We start from the raw sequence: 19852 nt of genomic DNA, 5'->3' as shown, positions 1-19852 counted from the left end.
CCATGTGATTCCCCAGATGGGTGGGCGGGGTATAAATAATATATTATTATTATTATTATTATTAGTCAGGGGGGTTGGGAGGGGAGAGATGAGGCTCTTTCGAAAGAAAAGTGATTTGAAAGTAAGAGAAACGCGGCCCGGCAGGGACAATTATACCAACAAAGACAGAGGAAAACCGTTTTCGTGTTGAGCAGCATGTTGCCGTGTAAACAAAGAGTTTGCTTATAACTTGGCAGCAAAGTTATCCAGGGCCCAGTGACAAAAGCCCTCAGTGAAATACGCTTGCAGCATAAACACAGAGGAAGAACATGAGATCTATGAGGGGGGAAGTTGGCTACCGGTAACCAACTCCTTATTTGCACAAAAGGGCTGAGAGACAACTCACATCAGAGAGCTGAAAAAAGAGCCGACCTTTGTATATTATCAGAGCCCCAAAATGAGCTATGGTCTACAGGGGTCAGCAAACGTTTTCAGCAGGGGGCTGGTCCACTGTCCCATATACACATACATACAGTATTTGGGGGGGGGGGGAATGAACCAATTCCTATGCCCCACAAATTACCCAGAGATGCATTTTAAATAAAAGCAAACATTCTACTCATGTAAAAGTACCAGGCAGACCCCACAAATAACCCAGAGATACATTTTAAATAAAAGGACACATTTGACTCATGTAAAAACACGCTGATTCCCGGACCGTCCGCAGGCCGGATTTAGAAGGCGATTGGGCCGGATCCGGCCCCTGGGCCTTAGTTTGCCTACCCATGGTCTACCTCAGGCACCCCCAAACTTTGCCCTCCAGATGTTTTGGGACTACAACTCCCATGATCCCTAGCTAACAGGACCAGTGGTCAGGGATGATGGGAATTGTAGTCCCAAAACATCTGGAGGGCCAAGTTTGGGGGTACCTGGTCTACCTCATTATCATCTATCTCCAAGGCCAGGGAACTGTTCCCTTCGAGATCCATAACAGGAGCCTCCAATCCAAACCGTCATGTCCGTGCAAAGCTCATAAATGCAGAAGCAAAGAAGCTTTCGCCATCAAAGCTTTTGCCTGAGAGGACTGCATTTTGTATTGTTTATTGGTTTAAGTATTTTAAAACTGCAAACCACCTAGGGTGCCTTGACGGCATGGCAGCATGGCAATGCAATCAAGAAACTTGCCTAATTCCAATTTTAGTTTCCCTAGTTTTGCTGATTTCACTTTCCTGGCAGTTTTAACAGCCGCTATCACTACTCTCTTGGCTATTCTTGTCTGGTACAGAAGTCATAATTCATAGCAATGAATAAAGCATTCGACTTTCCCACAGGAAAAGCAATTTCAGTGTTGGTTTAAAAAAAAAGTTGCTCAGAATCAACGGTGGGATTCTATATTTAGAGCCCTCCTGTGGACATGACTCTGAACCTTTGCTGTTAATTGGCTAAAAAAGCTCAATTTAATCCAGGGCGAAAACAAATCCATCAAATCTGTTGACAGAGCACATCTAGCAAACCAACTTCTCAGGAGCAGTTTTAAAACCCACAATTCAGACCAGTTTCACTAGTCTTACTGTGGTGGTGGAACAATGAAGGTATTAACAGAGTGTTTATCTGAGAGACAATGAAATAAATGTGTGGTAGATTATGCTGCCTGACCGTGAGGCAATAGATAAGAGGGGACCTGCCTCACCACACTGTTCCATGTACAGGGGCTAACCAAACAGAAAGATTACGATGTATTCATTGCTTTCTACCAAAAAAAAAATGTCTCCAACAGACGTGTAAATATATAAAACTAACAAACTCAAAGCTGGCGCTTCTCAAGAGTTCTAAGAAACCCACAAAATCATCTGTACAGTTTTGAAATGGGTGGTTAAAATAAGCACAGTTTTGAAAGGTTCAGTCTGCCATCTTGATTCAAAATGGCATCCAATTGTATCCACAGACACACAAACTTGCTCCTTGATCTCAGGACCCACCATGCAAGATTTGGTTGTGGCATCTTAAGAGGGGTCCAAATGCATAACAGACAGACAGGCAACTTTACAAAATATAGATACCGAGGAGTTTCTGAATCTTTTAAAAACAAATACAGTTGTACCTCGACTTACGAACGACTTGACAGCCGAATTTTACGACTTACGAATGGGGCAAATGGCCGCACGCTTACGAATTTCTCGACATCCGAATGGAAACAGCTGTGGTTTTAGATAGGGTTTTTTCGACTTGCGAATTTTTAGATGGGGTTGCTTGGACTTACGAATTTTTCCGTTTCCAATGCATTCCTACGGGAAATCGCGTTTCCAATGGCGCTTTTCGACTTACGAATTTTTCGACCTACGAAGGTGCCTTCGGAACGGGTTAAATTTGTAAGTCGAGGCACCGCTGTACGCGGAATAGAACACCACACATAAAGGGATTTCACCAAACAACAACATGAAATGAGCAAATCCTGCCACACCCCACGAAGAGGTGATCTCCACAAACAGCCCATAAAAGTACAACTTTAAGTGGTTTTAATAAATAAATAAGCCTGGGCAAAACAGGTTTTTTCTTAGCCTGGCACCTAAAAGATAACACTATTGGGACCAGATGTGTTTCTGTGGGGAAAGCATTCTACAGATGAGGAGCCAGCACAGAAAAGGCCCCTCCTCTCATTGCCACGATCTGCACCTCTCTCAGATGAGGCACACAGAGAAGGACCCCTGAATCCTGTTTCAACAATGGCAGCAGGATAGTATTCCCCAGCACACCTGAGGCCAGCAAGCTACTTTGGGGAATATGACAAGTCTGTGGCACAAATAGCTCTGGTGTCCGGGGGGGGGGGTAACTGAGGGACATTCTTAAGAAGAAATGCTATGGGGAAGGCTGATACTGTATTGCCAACCCCCCCACATCCGCCGCCTAAGGCCACTGCCTCACTCTGCCCAATGACGGGGCCAACCCAGCCCAGTAAATCATACACTGAAGCCTGGGATGAATTTAACTTGAAGCAGGGATATCCTAAAAACTCATTCCCACCCAAGCTAACCCACTCTTCCCTCTTTCAATTGTTTCAACCACCACTCCATGCGACCTTTCCCACCCCAGCTTATTTTAACATTCCTTACACCAGGCACCCCCAAACTCGGCCCTCCAGCTGTTTTGGGACTACAATTCCCATCATCCCTGACCACTGGTCCTGTTAGCTAGGGATCATGGGAGTTGTAGTCCTAAAACAGCTGGAGGGCGTGGTTGGGGATGCCTGCCTTACACCAAGGACTCAGCTATACAGCTGCAAATAAAACATTTTAAGTGTGTTGTAAAGTGACACTAGATGGCGATGCTGAGCTATGGCACATTCAATATATATTTTAAAAACATTTTTTAAAAAAGCGTTTTCACAACGTTTTTTATATGTTTCTAGATTCCACCCAAGTGAAATCTTCTCCCTCCAAATGTGGTTCATTTGAGTGACGTCTGGCTGGTGTATGGGACTCACCTGATGTAATTAAAAGGCGGCACCAGATTTTCAGATGCAAAGGTTCACATGGCACATGGCACGGTTCACATGGCATGGTTAAATTCAACCCCTTCCTAGCCCTTAGGTCTCTACCCCAGCCATGCCTCATCCCCAAAACAAGACCCATCAATAGCGCTGCTCCTTGCCCTGTTCAAGTGCCCTGGCCTATATGAAATTCATTCTATGATCTGTGATCATCAGTGGCATAGCGTGGGTTGCCAGCACCCAGGGCCACGCAGAGAGGGCGTGGGAGGAAGCGAAATACTGTAGTTGGAGTATGTATGAGTATCGCAGCCACAGAGATAAGGAAAAAAATAGCTCTACCATTGTCTGGAAAGGTCACTTCCTGGTTTGCATGGAGAACCCGTTTTCACCAGAGCCCAGCAACAGAAGCGTGCAGCTGTACTGAGGCAGCACCGGATGTTGAAATTTTGTGCCCCTAACAATTTTGTGCCTGGGGCAGCCTCCCCTGTGCACCCCCCCCCCACACACACACACCAGTGGTGAAAATGCCTCTTGCTTGCCTGGAGAAAAGTGTCTGTAGAAACCCTTGGCTTTTGGAGGGTTGGAATGTGGCATTCAGTACAATAGCGAAAAGTCACATCAGTTTTTCCCCCCACTTTCTGCCTCTGGCCTCACCCTCTGCCAGCACGTAGCCCCTGAAAAATTGTATATGGCCCTCAGGCTGGAAAAGGTTCCTCACCCTTGATTTTAAGTATATTACAGGGCAAGGTATATTAAGTATATTACAGGGGTATCTTCACCCCAGGGCAAGTACAAAATATGGAAGACAAAGGCCAGCAAAAGGGAGCCATGTCAAATATTGCTTTTGCAACCTAGGCGGGATAAATTGTTTCTCAGCCCTATGTCAGATATCATTTTGACATTCAATAATAATAATAATAATAATTTATTATTTATACCCCGCCCATCTGGCTGGGTTTCCCCAGCCACTCTGGGTGGCTTACAACAGAAAAAATGAAATAAAATAATCTATTAAACATTAAAAGCCTCCCTAGACAGATTTTGCCTCAGCATGTTCTTATCATTGAAACAACAAACACATTCATACATAAATATTACCTTGGCTGGACAGTCACCAATCACGGGAGGCTGATTATAGATTTTGAAACCAGCCCATATTGGGAGACAGATAAATGGGATACTTAATAAAGATGCAGGGCAAATTTTGCTTCCAAACTTGCCTGCAAGGAACAACACAAAAATTAAAAATTATGACCTTCAATCAAGTGTTTTACACTGCGAGCCTAGGCATGTCTACTAAGAAATATATCGCACATGTGCAAATGTACCTGGAGGTAAATCTCATTCAACTTAATAACCTCTTCCACATTAGATGTTTTTGGGACTCCAAATCCCATCGACTCTAGCCAGCATGGCCAGTGGTCAGGAATGATGGGAACTGGAGTTCAGCACAACAGCTTCCGATTACCGTGTGAAATCTCTTCCATGGAATGCTTGCACCAACACAGACCAAAGGAGGTGCCGAGCCTACAAGGCTTTCTTTCTGCGCCTCGTTGACCTCTGAGATTTGATCATGCTTTCTTCCATGCTCAATTAACATTGCACCTTATGCTTGATCGACCTGTTCGGCATGTAGCTCATGCCTTCGCTGAAGCACCTCCGCACCTCTGCCTGCAAGTTTACACACACCTCTCTTGATACAATCTTCTACACTGCAGCATTTTCTGTCGCCACACATACAAATGAGTTGCTGCTGGGAAACAGAGGTTATATCTTTAAATGATCTTGAGCAGGCATTACTTTTTCCCAGGAGCTGTGTTCCCAGGAGTGCAAAGGCTGCTCTGTGTAGAGCGGTTTGAAAACATCTGAACAACCCTAAGTGAATTTTGTTTCAACGCTGACGTGCTAATGGAAAAAGAGAGGTAAGATTCCCACCTTGAACACCTTGGATACGCAGAATAAAATGCCAAGTGTTATGTAGGAACAAATAAATGGTATGCGTTTGAATTTGGCTTCTGTTGACCAATTTTCCAGGTAATGCAACAGCGCGGGTGTTCAACCAGAGACATTTTGGCTCTTGCATCTATTGCAAGATCAATATTCTGATAGCACGCCAACTGTGGCTCTCCACAAAGCAAAATGGACAAAGTGACATGTCCTTACCCACAATGTTTCCAGGCACAAAGACAATGACACTCATCATGATGGAGCCCAGCCAGTACAAGCCAATAGTCCGATAACTTTCCCTGCAAGAGAAATACCCAGTTTTCATATACCATCTTCACAATTGGAGGCACACGTTATTGTGACAATATGGTGGAGTGGTTAGACAGTCAGACAAGGACAGGGTTCAAATCCCCACTCAGCCATGAAGCTTCCTGGGTGACCTTGGGCCAGTCTCTCTCTCTCTCTCTCTCTCTCTCTCTCTCTCTCTCAGCCTAGATAAAATGGTAAGGGGAGAAATATGTATGCCACCTTGAGCTCTTTAGAGGAAAAGTGGGATAGAAATTTAAAAATATATAAATAAACAGGTGCCAAGATTAGAATTTTCAGGTTGAGGTTAAACTCGGTACTTCTTTAAAAACCCCAAAAAGGCAAGGTCATTTTATGCCCAGTTTGTAGGTAAAGCCAAGTATACTGTGAGGTGATTTTGAAAAGAGCCGTGAAAGATAAATTGTGCCAATCCCGCTCCCCACAACCATTAAATCAACTTACTCCCATGCAATAGCTGCCACCATCAAGAGATACATCAGATAATGAACAGAGCCATCCCAATAGCAGATCACGTGGCCGTAGGCCGTGTTCAGATAGGGTTCGCCCTGAGGAAAACAAAAACACAGTGACAAATAAGATTAGGCAGCATTTCTGAGGCAGCACAAATAAAAACAGCTTTGGAAAGGAGCAAAGCTGGGAACATTAATCCAATGCTGATATGAGCATTCTTTCTAGAGGTCACATCTCAAGCGTCAGCGTAAGAAAATTGCTATCTGAGATCAACCATCATGAAAAATGTGTCGCATGAGGATCAAATCTAAATACACCAGACCCATCTGCAGGAAATTAATTGTCCAACAGCACAATTCAAAGTACTGTATTTTCCCGTGTATAACACACACCCCCTGTGTATAAGATGCCCCCTTTTGGGGGGGCTCCAAATTAAGAAAATGGGGGGATATATTATCTGTATATAAGATGACCCCCAATTTTTAACTTCTTAAGGAAAAATCCTAGTCTTATACATGGAAAAGTACGGTATATTTATTGTACAGGGTTCTGCTGAGTTCAGTATCCTAGTAATAAACCAGCAGGGTGGGATATGGGAAATCTACAACTGGAATCACCTGTGTGTGTGTTTAAGAAACGAGGATTAGGGAGAGGCTGGGGTGACACTGGATGGAGGATTAACTATTCTCCCCCAACACCCCCATGCCATTTTTGTAATTAATGTCCTGCCCAAAATAACCCTACCCCAATTATACCACTAAGCTTTCTGCTGCAAGGCAAATAACTTTGAGCAGAGGCAATCGCAATCAGAAAAATCTGTCTCTGATCTTTGGGGGTGCGGCAGGTTTTGCTTTTCTAGCGTTTCATGCCTTTCGTCTCGTAATTTGTATTTAAATTGGTTTTTCATTATTTATCATGAGCTGCCCAGAGAACTTTGTGTGGCAGCAAACAAATGCCGCAAACAAATTAATAGCTGTAAATGGCATAAAGTGGCACAGCAGGGGAAATGGTTTGTCCATCCCACAATGCTGTGGTCCTGATCAGGGCCGTCTTAAGCCGGCCCTGGTCCTGATGCAAGTTCACACACTGCGTGTTTTTCAAAACTGCTGACGCTCCTAAGCGTGGGTGCTCACACCACATCTTGCATGGCTCTAAGGCTGCAATCCTGAACCTGCTTCTGAGCCTGAAGTAGACAAGAAACAAGACAATTGTTTTTTAAAAATAAAAGTAGCCATGCTGATCCTTGAGGAAAACAAAACCCAGAAGCCAAAATAGGGCAATATATCTAAAAGGACCAATGCAGCCGTGTTTTGGCAACATGAGGCTGGCTTTTAGTGTGTTGTGATATAAATGATTCATTATTTGTACTTGCCGTTCTCACCCTCTGGAATCTGCTGAAGGGCAACCCGCAATGCCTCCAAATCCATAAATAAATATATCAGGATGAAGCTTCCTTCATCAATCTGGAGTAGGGGGGTAGGGAAGCCTTTTCAGGTCAAGGACCATATTCCCTTCGGTATACTAGGGTACATTCCAGCCACGCGAAATAATCAAACGGCGAGAGAGATTTTCTACTTTTCATCATACAATGGCTTTTTCCACCAGCCTTGCCCTATCCTCCAGCCCTATGAGCCTTTCCCAGATGATGGTATTTTTAAATAAATAAATAAATAAATAAATAAATAAATAAATAGTGTTATAAGTTGTGTGTCCTTGTTTCTCAATTTGATCCTTTTACATGGGTTTTGTATGTCTTGTGGCAATTTATGCATTGTGACTTGTCGTTACCTTATTTTTACTGCTTGACAGTTTAGTAATTCTTTACTGTAATTTATGTGTAAGCTGTTTACTATTTGCTGATATTTAATTTTATTGTTTACTATTATATTCTAATGGGTTATTGAAAATTGCTTTATTTGATATAGGTTGTTAATTTAAAAGTTACTGTGACCTTTTTTGTATTGGATAAGATTGTTACATGGGTGATCTTTGCCGTCTATTTTGGTGTGTTCTGTAGTACAGAAACGCGGTATACAAATTAAAAGTGATATGAAATGGAATGAAGGGGAAATTCTAGCCAAGCAGAAGCACTTGGAGGAAGGCGCGTCTCCACCCCCATCGTTCTGCCCGGACACTGAGGTCCAGCGCCGAGGGCCTTCTGGCGGTTCCCTCACTGCGAGAAGCAAAGTTTCAGGGAACCAGGCAGAGGGCCTTCTCGGTGGTGGCACCCGCCCACCAGATGTCAAAGGAAAAAACAACTACCAGACTTTTAGGAGACATCTGAAAGCAGCCCTGTTTAGGGAAGCTTTTAACATCTGAAAGACTATTGTATTTTAATATTTTGTTGGAAGCCACCCAGAGTGGCTGGGGTATAAATAATAAATTATTATTATTAGTATTATTATTATTAATGGCTGGCGAGATCCCTGAGGGCCAGACAGAGATGCCTGGAGGGCCACCTCTGCTCTGGAGCCTTGCAAGTAAAAAAAAGAAAAGTCTTGGTTGTTGTGGAGGAATGGCACCCAAGCACTGCCGAGGACTAAAATATCACAAAAGAAGAAGCAAGCTTCTAAGTTCTCCATAACTCAGGGAGGATGTGGAGCCTTTAGGAGGAACTAAAAGCAGCCTTTGTTGGCACCCATAAAAGCTCATGCAGTCTTCGCCAACCTCCTGTCATCCGCCAAATCGGCTCCTACCTTGAGATCATCACCTACCTCTTTCAAGTAATGGGTCATGAATCCATCGATGATTCCGTCATGCTCAAGCCCAATGATCAAGTTCACGATGCTGGTGAAAGCAAACACGGCATAGACTGTGGCAGTTCAAGAGGAGGAGGAGGAATATAAACACATTAATAACTTTTAAGAGTGCCTTTTTCCCCAAAAGTCAGGCTCAGCATTCAGCCAGGGGGGCATAAGCCAGGCTGGCCTTCCCCACAGTGAGCCTCAGACTCATGCGCTCCCAACTCTTCCCCCATGCCCTTCAAGTCAGAGAAGTTCCCTGTGATCAGGACTCAGGGACTGTTTGTTTGTTTGTTTGTTTGTTTGTTTGTTTGTTTGTTTAAAGCACATATGGAAAACCTGTGGCCTTCCCAGTGTCACAGACTACAACTCTCATAATTATCCCTGACCACTGGCCACATTGGCTGGGGCTGATGGGAGTTGGAGTCCAACAAAAACATCTGAAGGGTCACAAGTTCCCCATCCTTGCAACTACTGTATGTAAACCAGAGATTTTCATCCTTTTTGAGTCCACGGCTCCCTTGACCAACTACATTCTTTCTACGGCACCCCTGTGGGGCTCAGGAGCCCAGTTATGCCTGCAGAGCTGGCAGTCTCTCACCTTCCCTTGTGGAGGGCTCCCTCGGCCTTCTCTTCCCTCTCCTTGGGAGTCCTCCGGGCAGCCGCTACTGCCATGCCTGGTCTCTGAACTGCCCCCCACCCCCAGCCCCAAAGAGAGGTGCCTCCTCACATCGCCCCACAGAGGCCTAGGACTGCCTAGCGTTGGTGGACAGGCTGCCTGGGCTCCCTCACCCAGTTGCTTGCTTACTCCGAGGCTGCCTCAGCTCCTGGCAACCAGCAGGAACTGCTGGATAGATGCTCCATGCACGACACATTGTCAAGATGTGGCCACGTCCACACCATCGTTCGAAGCGCTATGATACCACTTCTCCCCAAGGAATTGGGGGGCTGTAGTTTGCTAAGGGTGCCGAAAGCTCTTAGGAGAAACCTCCCCCTTCCATCAGCTGGATAGGTCAGTGGGTTAGAGGTAAAAGGTAAAGGACCCCTGGATGGTTAAGCCCAGTCAAAGGGGACTATGGGGTTGCGGCGCTCATCTCGCTTTCAGGCCGAGGGAGCCGGCGTTTGTCCACAGATAGCTTTCCGGGTCATGTGACCAGCAGGAGTAAACCGCTTCTGGCACAATGGAACACCGTGAAGGAAACCAGAGCAACGGAAACGCTGTTTACCTTCTCGCCGGAGCAGTACCTATTTATCTACTTGCACTGGCGTGGCTTCAAACTGCTAGGTTGACAGGAGCTGGGACAACAGAGTAACAGGGGCTCACCCCATCATGGGGATTCGAACCGCCGACCTTCTGATCAGCAAACCCAAGAGGCTCAGTGGTTTAGACCACAGTGCCACCCACATCCCTAGTGGGTTAGAGCATAGTGCTGACAAGGTCGCAGATTCGCTCCCCATGTGGGATGGCTGCATATTCCTGCATCCCTGGCCAGCCCCAGAGGCACCATTCACCTGTGGAGCAACAAATAGCTGTGCAAGCCTTTGGGAGGCAGAGATGTGAGAGGGCATCAGAAGGTGGGGGGAGGAAAGAGGAATGGGGGCCAGTGTTTCCCACTGCACCCTAAGGTGCCACGGCACACTGGTTGAAAACCACTGATCTAAACAATCCAGGTCTTGAAACCACAACCTGATTCCGCCTTAACCTCAGTAGCCATAGTTGAACCAAATCACAGTTCCCCAACTTCAGACATCACAGGCAACTGTGGTTAGCTTTAAAATCTAAACCAAAAGTTTTCATTCTCCTTCTTGTGGGCACAAAAAGAGAATGGCAGGGAGCACATAACCCCAAGGCTCAAGGCAATTTGTTCTTGCAGTGGGAAACCTTAATTTCAGATTCAACCTTAGTAAAAAGCCACACTCTACCCTTTGAGATACTCCTGTTGCAGGGTACCGATACGTACCGTAGAACAGTGGGTCTCGGGGCGGTTTTCTTTTCACCAGGAATCGGGCTGCTAGACCCACTAAGAACAGAATCAACAATCCAATTGCAACAGTGACCCAGGAGCTGCAGGGATTAAAACCAGGGGAGAAGTCTTATCATCTCAATGGTTCCTCAATTGTATCAAGCAAATGGTATACTGTTGCACACAACTCAATCTCTGAGCATCAAGAGGGGGGCATTGGTGGGTGACTAGCTGGTAGAAGGCATTCCACCTGTGCCTCCCTATCCAGAACTGGTTTGGCACCATTTTTCCAGGCGGAGGAACCACCTACTAACAGTGTCTGTCTTCGCTGGATTGAGTTTCAGTTTACTGGCCCTCATCCAGTCTATTACCATAAACAGGCAATAGCGAATAAACATCCCTGCAAGTCAGCTTAGGCATTAACACAACGAGCCCATGTTTGTCTTTTAGGCCCTAGAAACTAAGGCATTCTCTCCACTGTCAAGATTCAATCATATTGCAGCTTTAACACATAATAATAAAGTAAGAAACTGCAGTACTTTTAAGGTTTGCTTGATTTTGCATTCTTCCTTTCTGCAAATGCAGGTTAGTATTCTGTGGTTCCCCTTCATGGATCAATGCCTTGTCGTGGCGAAGGGGCTTGAATAACTCGGAGAAGCTATGAGCTATGCCATGCAGGGCCACCCAAGATGGACAGGTCATAGTGGAGAGTTTTGACTAAACGTGATCCACCTGGAGAAGGAACTGGCAAGCCACTCCAGTATCCCTGCCAAGAAAACTCCATGGACAAAGACAACAGGCATATAAAAGTTATGACGCTGGAAGATGAGCCCCTCAGGTCGGAAGGCGTCCAACATGCTACTGAGGAAGAGCGGAGGACAAGTACAAGTAGATTCAGAGCTGATGAAGCGGCTGGGCCAAAGCCGAAAGGATGCTCAGTTGCGGATATGCCTGGAAGCGAAAGGAAAGTCCGATGCTGTAAAGAAAAATATTGCATAGGAACCTGGAATGTAAGAACCATGAGTGGAGGTAAGCTGGATGTGGTCAAAAATGAGATGACAAGAATAAATATCGACATCCTGGGCATCAGTGAACTAAAATGGAAGGGAATGGGCGAATTCAGTTCGGGTGACTATCATATCTACTACTGTGGGCAAGAATCCTGTAGCAGAAATGGAGTGGCCCTCATAGTCAACAAAAGAGTGGCAAAAGCTGTAATGGGATGCAATCTCAAAAATGACAGAATGATCTCGATACGAATCCAAGGCAGACCTTTTAACATCACAGTAATCCAAGTTTATGCACCAACTACCGGTGCTGAAGAAAGTGAAATTGACCAATTCTATGAAGACCTACAACAACTTCTAGAAATGACACCAAAGAAGGATGTTCTTCTCATTACAGGGGATTGGAATGCTAAAGTAGGGAATCAAGAGATAAAAGGAACAACTGGCAAGTTTGGCCTTGGAGTTCAAAATGAAGCAGGGCAAAGGCTAATAGAGTTCTGTCAAGAGAACAAGCTGGTCATCACAAACACTCTATTCCAACAACACAAGAGACGACTCTACACATGGATATCACCAAATGGACAGCATCGAAATCAGATTGATTATATTCTCTGCAGCCAAAGATGGAGAAGCTCTATACAGTCAGCAAAAACAAGACCTGGAGCTGACTGTAACTCAGATCATCAGCTTCTTATAGCAAAATTCCAGCTTAAACTGAAGAAAGTAGGAAAAAGCACTGGGCCAGTAAGATACAATCTGAATCAAATCCCTTATGAATACACAGTGGAAGTGAGGAACAGGTTTAAGGATTTAGATTTGGTGGACAGAGTGCCTGAAGAACTATGGATGGAGGCTCGTAACATTATACAGGAGGCAGCAACGAAAACCATCCCAAGGAAAAGGAAATGCAAGAAAGCAAAATGGCTATCCAACGAGGCCTTACAAATAGCGGAGGAGAGGAGGCAAGCAAAATGCAAGGGAGATAGGGAAAGATACAGGAAACTGAATGCAGATTTCCAAAAAACAGCAAGGAGAGACAAGAGGGTCTTCTTAAATGAGCAATGCAAAGAAATAGAGGAAAACAATAGAATGGGGAAAACCAGAGATCTGTTCAAGAAAATTGGAGATATGAAAGGAACATTTCGTACAAAGATTACCATAATCAAGGACAAAAGTGGTAAGGACCTAACAGAAGCAGAAGACATCAAGAAGAGGTGGCAGGAATACACAGAGGAATTATACCAGAAAGATATGGAGGTCTCGTACACCCCAGGTAGTGTGGTTGCTGACCTTGAGCCAGACATCTTGGAGAGTGAAGTCAAATGGGCCTTAGAAAGCACTGCTAATAACAAGGCCAGTGGAAGTGATGATATTCCAGCTGAACTATTTAAAATTTTAACAGATGATGCTGTTAAGGTGCTACACCCAATATGCCAGCAAGTTTGGAAAACTCAGCAATGGCCAGAGGATTGGAGAAGATCAGTCTACATCCCAATTCCAAAGAAGGGCAGTGCCAAAGAATGCTCCAACTACCGCACAATTGCGCTCATTTCACACGCTAGCAAGGTTATGCTTAAAATTCTACAAGGCAGGCTTAGGCAGTATGTGGACCGAGAACTCCCAGAAGTGCAAGCTGGATTTCGAAAGGGCAGAGGAACCAGAGACCAAATAGCAAACATGCGCTGGATTATGGAGAAAGCTAGAGAGTTCCAGAAAAACGTCTACTTCTGCTTCATTGACTATGCAAAAGCCTTCGACTGTGTCGACCACAGCAAACTATGGCAAGTTCTTAAAGAAATGGGAGTGCCTGATCACCTCATCTGTCTCCTGAGAAATCTCTATGTGGGACAAGAAGCTACAGTTAGAACTGGATATGGAACAACTGATTGGTTCAAAATTGGGAAAGGAGTACGACAAGGTTGTATATTGTCTCCCTGCTTATTTAACTTATATGCAGAATTCATCATGCGAAAGGCTGGACTAGATGAATCCCAAGCCGGAATTAAGATTGCCGGAAGAAATATCAACAACCTCAGATATGCAGATGACACAACCTTGATGGCAGAAAGCGAGGAGGAATTAAAGAACCTTTTAATGAGGGTGAAAGAGGAGAGCGCAAAATATGGTCTGAAGCTCAACATCAAAAAAACCAAGATCATGGCCACTGGTCCCATCACCTCCTGGCAAATAGAAGGGGAAGAAATGGAGGCAGTGAGAGATTTTACTTTCTTGGGCTCCTTGATCACTGCAGATGGTGACAGCAGTCACGAAATTAAAAGACGCCTGCTTCTTGGGAGAAAAGCAATGACAAACCTAGACAGCATCTTAAAAAGCAGAGACATCACTTTGCCGACAAAGGTCCGTATAGTTAAAGCTATGGTTTTCCCAGTAGTGATGTATGGAAGTGAGAGCTGGACCATAAAGAAGGCTGATCGTCGAAGAATTGATGCTTTTGAATTATGGTGCTGGAGGAGACTCTTGAGAGTCCCATGGACTGCTAGAAGATCAAACCTATCCATTCTTAAGGAAATCAGCCCTGAGTGCTCCCTGGAAGGACAGATCGTGAAGCTGAGGCTCCAATACTTTGGCCACCTCATGAGAAGAGAAGAATCCTTGGAAAAGACCCTGATGTTGGGAAAGATGGAGGGCACTAGGAGAAGGGGACGACAGAGGACGAGATGGTTGGACAGTGTTCTCGAAGCTACGAACATGAGTTTGACCAAACTGCGGGAGGCAGTGCAAGACAGGAGTGCCTGGCGTGCTCTGGTCCATGGGGTCACGAAGAGTCGGACACGACTAAACGACTAAACAACAACAACAACAACATTCTGTGGTTAAGAATTTCTCAGACCTCATTCAGAAACACACTTTGTATCTCACTTCCTTTTTTTTTTAATCACACAAGCAATCGTGTCTTCAGAAAGGAAGGAGCAGCACTATTCTGTTCGATTTAGTTGTTACATTTCGCTGGCTTGGTCACAAGCAAACATTTTGCTACATAATTACATAAACTATAGTTTGTCAGCAGCACAGCAAACCATCATTAGCGCAAACCAAGCTTTGTAATGGCTGTTTGGTCAGCTCGTCGCAAGAAGTCGTTTGCAACTTGCAGATCCTTATGTACAGAATACCGTTTCAAAAGCGGGCAGTTACGCAAAAGCAAAACCCTTTCCGCTTTGAAGGAATGCTTTCCACATATCAAGGAAATACGAGTATCTACCACAACCTGTCATGAAAACAGAGTGTGGGCCCTGCTACTTGACCCCACAGTCTTTAGCAAGAGAAACTGTAACAACATCTGCCTTTGCTTACATTAAAAGTCTTAGTCATGCGTCAAAGTTCAGCAAGGAGGGTGCCTGCCTAATCTCGGTTGGGGAGGGGGTCCCACAGGCTCAGACCCACTACAATGAATGTGTGGCTTCTGGTAGTTACGAGCTGTATTCTGAAGCACGAAGGACCACCTATAGAGACTCTTCCCCCAAAGGTCTTGGTTATCAGGCCGGGATATAAAGGATTAGGCTGAGGTTATCTGAGGTTAAAGAACATAGGAAGCTGCCTTATGCCAAAAGCATACCATTAGTGCACCCAGCTCAATACTGCCCGCACTGGCTGGCAGCAGCTCTGCAAACTTTCAAGCAAGGGCCGTTCCCAACCCTACCTGGTGATGCCAGGGATTAAACCTTGAACCTCCTTCATGCAAAGAATGGGCTCTGCCACTGAGCAGTGGTCCTTTTCTAAATAAAGTAAGATTCGCATTCTCGTGGCACGGAACACAGGGCTTATTTCAATTAAATATTGGAATGGCCAATGTCAGACCATTGATCCCTCTAGCTCAGTATTGTGTACCGTGACTGGCAATGGCTCTCCATATTTTTACCTTTCACAGCCTTGCCTGGATATGCCAGGATTTGAACCTGGGACCTATTGCATGCGAAGCAGATTCTCTGCCACTTAGCTACAGCCCATCTTCCATAGGTTTCCAGCTCAGAAGGCCTTTGCCCTGAAAACATGCCATGGCACTGGCAGTTTTCTTTTGATAAATGAAACCCCTGGCACTTCCTTTTGAGAAGGCAGCTGGTAGCTATTGTTGTTCCTCTCTCTACACACACAATGTCCCTTGCAGGCAGCCTAGCTGCTAAAAATACCAACACAGATTATGCAAGCAGCCAATGGATCTCTCTGCTGCTTGCCCACTCAGCCCTCCTCTGACTGAAATTGATGTCTCTAATGCAAATGAATCTGTAATATCTAGGAAGGCTGAAAGCGTACAGTCGAGATGTTCTCACACAGAGAGGAAGCAGGCAAGAGGAATCAAATAGCTGTGCAGGAAAATAAACTCTGGAAGGAGGAAAGGGAGGGTTATTTTCCCCTAGAGGGTCTGAACACACTGCATGCCTTTATGGCACAACCCTATGCATATTTACTCCGCAGGGTTTAATGGGGCTCATTCCCAAGTAAGGCTGCAATATTTCACCTACTTTCCTGGGAATAATAACCACTTGTGATCCCCAGTAAGTGGCAGAAGGATATGGCCTCCAATAGTGGTGGTAGAACTTAGCCCCACTGAATTCAATAGGTCCTACTTCTGAGTATGTGTGTTCAATAGGCACACACAGTGCTTTTTTTCTTTAAAAATGTTTAGGGGTACTCTCATTTTGACTCAGGAAAATCACCATTTTATAGTTCAAATTTTATAGTTCAGATTCGCAAGGACCGGAGCCCACCAGTTTATTTGTGATTTTAGAATTTCTGCAACAATGAAATCACTTCCTGGAGCTTTACCAGATTTCATTTGTAATATTAGAGAAGAGACTTCAGAGTCAGAAATTGGGGGCCACAATGGTGAGTTATCCAAAGAGATAGCAATTGGTGCGGGGTGCTCGTGATCCCTAAACAATGCATTATAGTGCATACATCTGCAGGGATTGTTATAGGCGCATTGTACGCTTTGGTTTGGTTAGAGATAATCTTCCAGAAATTAACATTATCTTTTTATATAGAGGCTTTAATGAGGGCCTGCCAAATAAGGGAGTCTGCAGCTCTTTTTTTATTTTTAACAGCTCTTTATATTTCTTTTTTTTTTATTGTAGTTCAATTTTGGTGGTTGGATTAGGGTTTTGATGGAAGGCCCTAAAGCATTCTCTGAGGGTAAGTTTCGCTTGGATGCATTCATGGTCAAACCATTTTTTATTAATAGGGCACCCATCATTGGGAAAAATAAATGCAGTAAATGGACAAAAGTACAAAGATTCACAAAAAAGCACTGGGTACACACGTATCTATTGGGTACACACGTATCTATTGTTTGCATGTTTAGGGTCGCAGGCTTATACATGTCTACTCAGAAGTAATCTCCACTAAATTCAGATGAACTTATTGCCAGGGAAGCATATATAGAATTTCAGACTTACAGCAGAATTCTAAACATATCTGCTCAGAAGTAGGCCCTACAGAATTGGATGAGACTCACTCCCAGGTACTGTAAGTGGGGTTAGGATTGTCACCTCAGTCATCATTTTGAGGTGGGTCTACCAGACTTACACACCAGTAAGAAAGTATGTTTTCCAGCTGGGTACTGAGAAGATCAGCTTCAGATTTTTCTTCTCTGGGTTCAGAGAAGATCTTTCTTTCACATTTTAATTGTAAAAAAACATCCCTCGAGAGCATTTCTCAATATGCGTTGGCAATAAAGGATATCGCCTTTTTTTAAAATGCAGGTGCTTTTGATTGTTTTCGCAAAGATACCTGGCACCACTGAGCCTCCCCCTGCTATTAGCACACATCTGAATTCTATTAATGGGAGATCAAAAGAAGGAAAGTACTTTCAAACTTCCGACACAGGACTTTATGAGTTCACAGCCACTTCTGCCAAAGACAATGGTGGGCCTTCAGTTAATGGCCAGGAATTGTAGATGGCCTATAGTACCGGTAGCTGGTACGACAGCTACGAACACAGGCCTGTGCACATTCAGGCAGAAGTAGGTCTCATTCCATTCCATGGGGGCAACTCTTGGCTATGTTTGCAACAAAAGCCAAGGAAATCACTGGCTCAGGTCGCACATAGTGATAGTCCAAGGTATGCCACCGTCACTCAGCCTCTCATCTGCAATATGGGGTAGTAATGAATGGCATCCGTTTTGCAGGCAGGAGGTCCCGGTTTCAGACTTCCACATCTCCAGGCAGAGCTGTCTGAAACTCCAGAGAGCCATTGCCATTTAGCATGGAGATCTAGATGGACCAATGGTTCTGATTCCCTATGTTCTATGGCCATAATAATAAAATTTGTTTGTTTGTTTGTTTATACCCCACCCATGTGGCTGGGTTTCCTCAGCCACTCTGGGTGGCTCCCAACAGAATATTAAAAACACAATAGAAGATCAAACATTAAAAACTTCCCTAAACAGGACTGCCTTCAGATGTCTTCTAAAAGTCAGATTTCCTTGACATCTGATGGGAGGGCATTCCACAGGGCGGGCGCCACTACCGAGAAGGCCCTCTGCCTGGTTCCCTGTAACCTCACTTCTCAATGGGAGGGAATCGCCAGAAGGCCCTTGGCGCTGGACCTCAGTGTCCAGGCTGAACGATGGGGGTGGAGACGCTCCTTCAGGTATACTGGGCCGAGGCCGTTTAGGGCTTTAAAGGTCAGCACCAACACTTTGAATTGTGCTTGGAAACATACTGGGAGCCAATACAGGTCTTTCAGGACCAGTGTTATATGGTTTCCATTTGTTAGCTAAGCGTGGGGAGCAACAGCTCAGCAGCGGAGCATCTTCTTTGCACATGGAAATTCCTGGGTTCAATCTCTAGGTAGGGCTGGGAATGTCCTCTGGCTTAAGCCCTGGAGAGCTGTCAGCGCAGACAGTCCTGAGCTAGAGGGACCAGCAGTCTAATTCACTATAAGGCAGCTTCCTCCCTTCCAATGGCTGTCCTCCCTTACAGCTTCATTAGCACCCAAAAAGTTCTGAACACTCAAAAAGCAGGTCAGGTATGTATAGGACATTACTGGAAGAAGCTGTTAAGGCTGCAACACTTCAGTTAATGCAAAGTTCTGCGCACCTTCACCACGCTGGTGCAGACACCGGTGCAAAATTCTATGGCAACAGCACACTTGCCGTGGGTGAATGTGCGATCACAAGGAACACATCAACCACATTAACAATTCTAATGCACATTTAGATTTGCCTTCCTATAAACCCCTCAGCAGAATAATAGCTGCATTAAGTGCAAATAGCAAAAAAAGAACGAAAGGCATTTTACTGCGATGCTCTCACGCATGTGGAATATGACCTCTTCACTCAATACATATATATTTTAGATGTACACACATAAGCTATTTTAGTGTACACCTAAACAGGTATCATGCTGCTAGGGAGCCAGGATTTGGCTGATTCACAGTGCAATCCTAGCCACATCTGCTAAACCCTACAGAATTCCATGGGACTTACTCCCAAGCCAAGGCAGTTAATGATATATTGAGTATGTCCTGCATGATGTACAAACCGGGACTTTAAAGGCACCAGCGATTCCTCTGTCATGCTACTCAATCTCTGATTCATGGATACAATGGGTGCTGGAAGAAACCTCAATTGAAGCTGCTGGAAGTTTTACATTCAAGTTTATACCTACACTGATATAAGCTGGGCAAGCCCATTCAGCCCGATCCCCTGCATGCATTTACTCAGAAAGCATGCAGTTGGATCGCTCAAGAAATCCCAGCAAGTCCCAAGACAGTTTCTCCAGAGCACGCAGAGGCCCTCAGCTTCCATTGCTTATATAGATGGTAACTTGGGTGGGTCGAGAGGGGGAAACCCCCCCCCAAAAAAACAAGCAGCTTTCTCCATTCCCTACCTCCCTTCACCCCAATATATTCCTTTCTTTTCCGGAACTCTAGCCTGTGTGGAGCAAAGTCCCCCCCTTCCCTGACATGAATAGGCTTCGCCGCCCCTGCTC

At 44.9% G+C, this 19852-nt stretch overlaps 1 protein-coding gene across 2 annotated transcripts in view; it reads right to left on the bottom strand.

The window, feature by feature from the left end:
- The window catches only part of TM6SF1 (transmembrane 6 superfamily member 1), a 29046-nt gene that overhangs the window by 8636 nt on the left and 558 nt on the right, over nt 1-19852 (bottom strand). Inside the window, exons 2-6 of one of the 2 annotated variants that reach the window (XM_035131258.2) lie at nt 10893-10996; nt 8905-9002; nt 6182-6285; nt 5630-5712; nt 4565-4686 (exon numbers count right to left, since the gene is read on the bottom strand). In XM_035131258.2, the coding sequence (XP_034987149.2) occupies nt 4565-4686; nt 5630-5712; nt 6182-6285; nt 8905-9002; nt 10893-10996 (511 nt within the window). The remainder of the gene's footprint in view (nt 1-4564; nt 4687-5629; nt 5713-6181; nt 6286-8904; nt 9003-10892; nt 10997-19852) is intronic. The other variant, XM_060282575.1, reaches the window with a different exon arrangement.

The sequence above is a fragment of the Zootoca vivipara genome, chromosome 14, assembly GCF_963506605.1.
Source record: "Zootoca vivipara chromosome 14, rZooViv1.1, whole genome shotgun sequence".
Taxonomy (NCBI): domain Eukaryota; kingdom Metazoa; phylum Chordata; class Lepidosauria; order Squamata; family Lacertidae; genus Zootoca; species Zootoca vivipara.
Note: the sequence above shows the minus strand (reverse complement) of the source record. Positions and strands in the feature narration are given on the sequence as shown.